The sequence below is a fragment of the Eschscholzia californica genome, unplaced genomic scaffold, assembly GCF_041429995.1.
Source record: "Eschscholzia californica isolate CP2 unplaced genomic scaffold, dmEscCali1.0.p SCAF_5, whole genome shotgun sequence".
In the NCBI taxonomy this organism is placed as follows: Eukaryota; Viridiplantae; Streptophyta; class Magnoliopsida; order Ranunculales; family Papaveraceae; genus Eschscholzia; species Eschscholzia californica.
In genome coordinates this window covers 13,302,847-13,306,921 of record NW_028238472.1, presented here as the reverse complement: position 1 = coordinate 13,306,921, position 4,075 = coordinate 13,302,847, and the positions used below count along the sequence as shown (strand labels likewise).

The 4,075-nt window shown below is 34.4% G+C and overlaps 1 protein-coding gene across 1 annotated transcript; it reads left to right on the top strand.

The window, feature by feature from the left end:
* Positions 1-292: 292 nt before the first annotated feature.
* On the top strand, positions 293-2,566 carry LOC147537219 (uncharacterized). The gene is made up of 3 exons (XM_086642747.1): positions 293-1,040; positions 1,280-1,682; positions 1,930-2,566. The coding sequence occupies exons 1-3, from the start codon at positions 293-295 to the stop codon at positions 2,564-2,566; spliced, it is 1,788 nt and encodes a 595-aa protein (XP_086498873.1).
* Positions 2,567-4,075: the final 1,509 nt, after the last annotated feature.

Here is a 4,075-nt window from a genome sequence, read left to right as displayed (position 1 = left end):
ATATTATTTCATGAACATATTTCCACGTCCACTAACACAAATTGTTTTGTTCCGATTAATTTATACTTACATAAGCATATTATGTTGTGTTTGTAGGTAGTAAATATTGTCTTCGTTTTTCACATAAAAACTCTTCCTTTTAAGAACATTACATTTGATGCATGATGCATAACATTTGTTTTTGTTAGTTTATTAAGATTTGTCTCCAAACCAATCCATTTCCGGAAACATAAAGTTATGTGTTTTCAGAATGTATATTAATTTGAAGACATTTTTTCTACAGCACTTGCATATGGAGGTTGACCTACAGCCAGATCAGGCACCATTGAGGGACCGACCACTAGTATCTGAATCTTGGGGCCCTGTGTTTACTCATATTGGTCAAATATTTGATGGAGGAGTGAAATCCTTTCGAGATTCTCTTGGAAGATATACAATAGCTACTAAAAACACCTTCAAATATATCAAAAACGAACGATTTCGGGTCACAGCCGTATGTCCCAAACCTGGATGTAAGTGGAAAGTTCATGGTATTGCACCAATGAGATGTAGCTCTGTTTTTATCTTGAAAGAATTTGAACCAAAACACGATTGTTTAGATGTTGTTCTGAATCCCAGTGATCCGAAACTTTCTAGTAAATTAGTTGGTAATCTCATTTGTAAAGAAATAAAGAAAAATCCAAATCGTACTACAGCGGATGTAATGGAAAAATTTCTTGATGACTATGGTATTAATTTAGGTTACTACTACTCTTACCATTCAAGGAAGTTTGCAATGAATCGAGCATTTGGGGAAGAAGGTGATTCGTATGCGAAGTTGAAGTGGTACGTTGATGCATTAGAACGTACAAATCCAAATAGTCGAATTGATTTGCAAGTGGATGAAAATAGTCATAGGTTTGTTAGAGTTTTTATTGCGCTTCGTGCTTGTACTTTGGGTTTCCAACATTGCCGACCTGTTATATACATTGATGCTACTTTTGCGAAGACAAGGTTCAATGGTTGCATTCTTGCCGCAGCTACAAAGGATGGAAATAATGGTATGTATACATTTATGCCATTCCTGTAAACATATTTATCTTTGTTTTAAAATATAAATATGTATTTTTAAACACATATGTGAATGTTTCTAAATTCAAAATTAAATCAACAACATATCCGTTGTATATGTAAGTTTGCTACAAATTTATTAAACACATCAAGATATGCTTGCATAGTACTTTATTTGTTATTTGCATATACTTCACTGCATCTGTAGTTTTTCTTCTTCAATTTTCAGGTTTGTTTCCAATTGCTTATGCGATAGTGGATTTGGAAAATGAAGCCAACTGGGTTTGGTTTTTGGAAAACCTAAAGATCGTTGTAGGTGTCGAAAAAATCTACACGTTCATATCAGATAGGCACGGGGGCATTATCAATGGTGTCCGTAATGTCTTCCCCACTGCGCATCACTCTTTTTACACATGGCATTTAAGATGCAATCTCAATGTTAGATTACGTAATGGAGCCCGGAAGTCAAAGTATTTTCAGACGCTAATGTATAAGGCTGCCCGTGCACTACCCGCATCTGAGTATCATTCCACTGTTGAACAAATGATCGAGATGGGTGGATCCAACGTGACTAGATTTTTCGAATCTCTTAATCCTGAAACGTGGGCAGATTCTTTTTTTCCAGGAGAAAGGTATATATTTTACTAACACTTACCTATTTGCATACAGATTTATTATCTTGTTCTTTGCATAATTTATATCTTCGAAACATAGCTATATTTGTTTCTGTACAAACAATATTTATCTAGGACAAAGATAAATATTTTTCAAACACATTTATATTTGTATACAGTGTTATTCCTATAATGTTTGCATAACTTATTTCATCTCAACAAATCCCATTTTGTTTCTGAACGTACTTTTTTTTTTATATTCTAGGTACGGTGCTATTACATCTCAAATTTCCGAAAGCTTCAATTCTATGATAAAAAAGGCAAGGGTACTTCCAATAACTGCTATGTTAGATGCCATTCGTCAAAAGATCATGAACAAGATGCGAAAGCATAGAGATGCCGCAAATGGATGGACTACCTTTCTTTGTCCCTCCATCAATGATGAACAAGATTCGAAAAAAAAAATATCTGAAACATGGAGGTTCGCCGAGGCTGCTCCATTAATTTATGAAGTGTACTCTGATCCACGTCATAGTGTTAATCTTGGATCTCTTACTTGCTCGTGTCGGCGTTGGCAAGTGGATTCTCTTCCTTGCGAGCATGCAATGCTATGCATCGGAAGTAGGCGTGGTGATGTTACTTGTTTTTTTGATCCTGTTTGGACAACGGAGGCCTATAGGAAAACTTACCAAGAATATGTTTACCCTGTACCCAATTTTGACGAACCATTTTCTTTTGATTCATCAACAAAGATTCTTCCTCCCATAGTACGAAGGGCACCAGGGCGACCACGTACAAATCGTTTGGAAAGTTCTGGTAATGTTACGAGGCAAAAGAGGATATGCCGCAGGTGCAACAGACCTTCTTATCACAACAGTGCTACATGTCGTGCACAACTCTAGTGGAAAATATTAACATTTGTTGGATATTTTGTATCTTGTACTGACACTCTTGGATTTCCTTTGTTCACAAATTATGATGGTTTGTGATTGTCCACAATATTTTGTTATAAATATTATCTATTTTGCCTTCTACCTAATTTAGATGTTTTAACTCTTATTTCTGCACTCTATAAGATTTAGTTTTGTATTCCAGTATGTGTTTAAAAATTTCTAACAAACTCATATATGCTCCAAAGAATTTTAGTTTTCTGAACTCTTATTTTGTAACTCAGAACAAATTCATATATGCTCCAAAGAATTTAAGATTGTAAAACATATATTCTAACAAACTAGTTTTGGCCTAAAGAAAATTTACAACTTCAAAAACTTGTGTGAACAAATCTCTAGATGTTCTCAAAAAAACGTCCATCTCCGAACAAAAACATATATGCTCAAAGGAAATATTCAAACTCATAAATATTTTTGAACATATTTTTTGCTTGCATGAAGAAAAGTAATGACTTCAAATATGTGTTTGGAACAATTTTTGGTTTGTTCTAATAAAATGTTTTCATTTCCGACCAAAATTAGATTTTCCTTGAAGAAATTGACAACTAAAATTATGTTTTGACCAAATGTTAAGTATATTCAAGCCAATCATACTAGAGAACCTTCATGCTCTTTAAATTAATTAGCTTCAAAATACAGAATCCTCAATATACATTCCAAGTTCACAACAGAAATAGATTTATCTAAACAAATCTAAATATGCTCTAAGCAAATATTAAATTGCTCGTGCTTTTAACACTTCACCATTGTCGCATTCGGATCAAACGACAGCAATTTCATAATTGCTTAGTGCACCAGCAATTTCAAAATATACATATAACTAATTGTTCACAAAAAATGTTACAACATAACACCTTAATTCTCTAATCTCCACTGGACAGTGTTGTCCTTCAAAATCAAATAAGTCAATTCTGCCCTTCTTCTTTGGGCTAATTTCTTCCAATCTCCCTCCAAGTGCTGACTATTGTATGTGTATTTGTTTGTTTTTGCGATCATCTCTTCCATTCGAAGAATGACAAACAAACCACAGTCGGCACTGTTGTAGAAAAAAAAATATTAGAACATTTAAATCAGTGTTTGTAATTTCAGAATATAACATAGTAACATTTAACTTACTGTTCTCCTTGTTGTTTATCCTTAGGTTCTGGCCTCATCTTTGGAACTTTCTTTTTCCTGCCATGCACAGTGATACGAGTTTGTTCCATTGCATGTTGAATCTCAATAGCAAATTCCTTACTATTTTCCGAGCAAGCTTTTGCTAACTTTTTATCACATAATAAAGAGTTGTAATGTGTCCATTCATCACGATAAACATCATACTCCAAGAATGTCCAATGGTGACCTCGGGTGCGGTCTCCGATGGTCGGGTTACACATTGGTGCACAAACATAATGTGGATGAATGTTATCATCAAAAGCTTTCTGCAGTGTCCCTTGCAACAGTGTGTTGATGGTCTCCTCT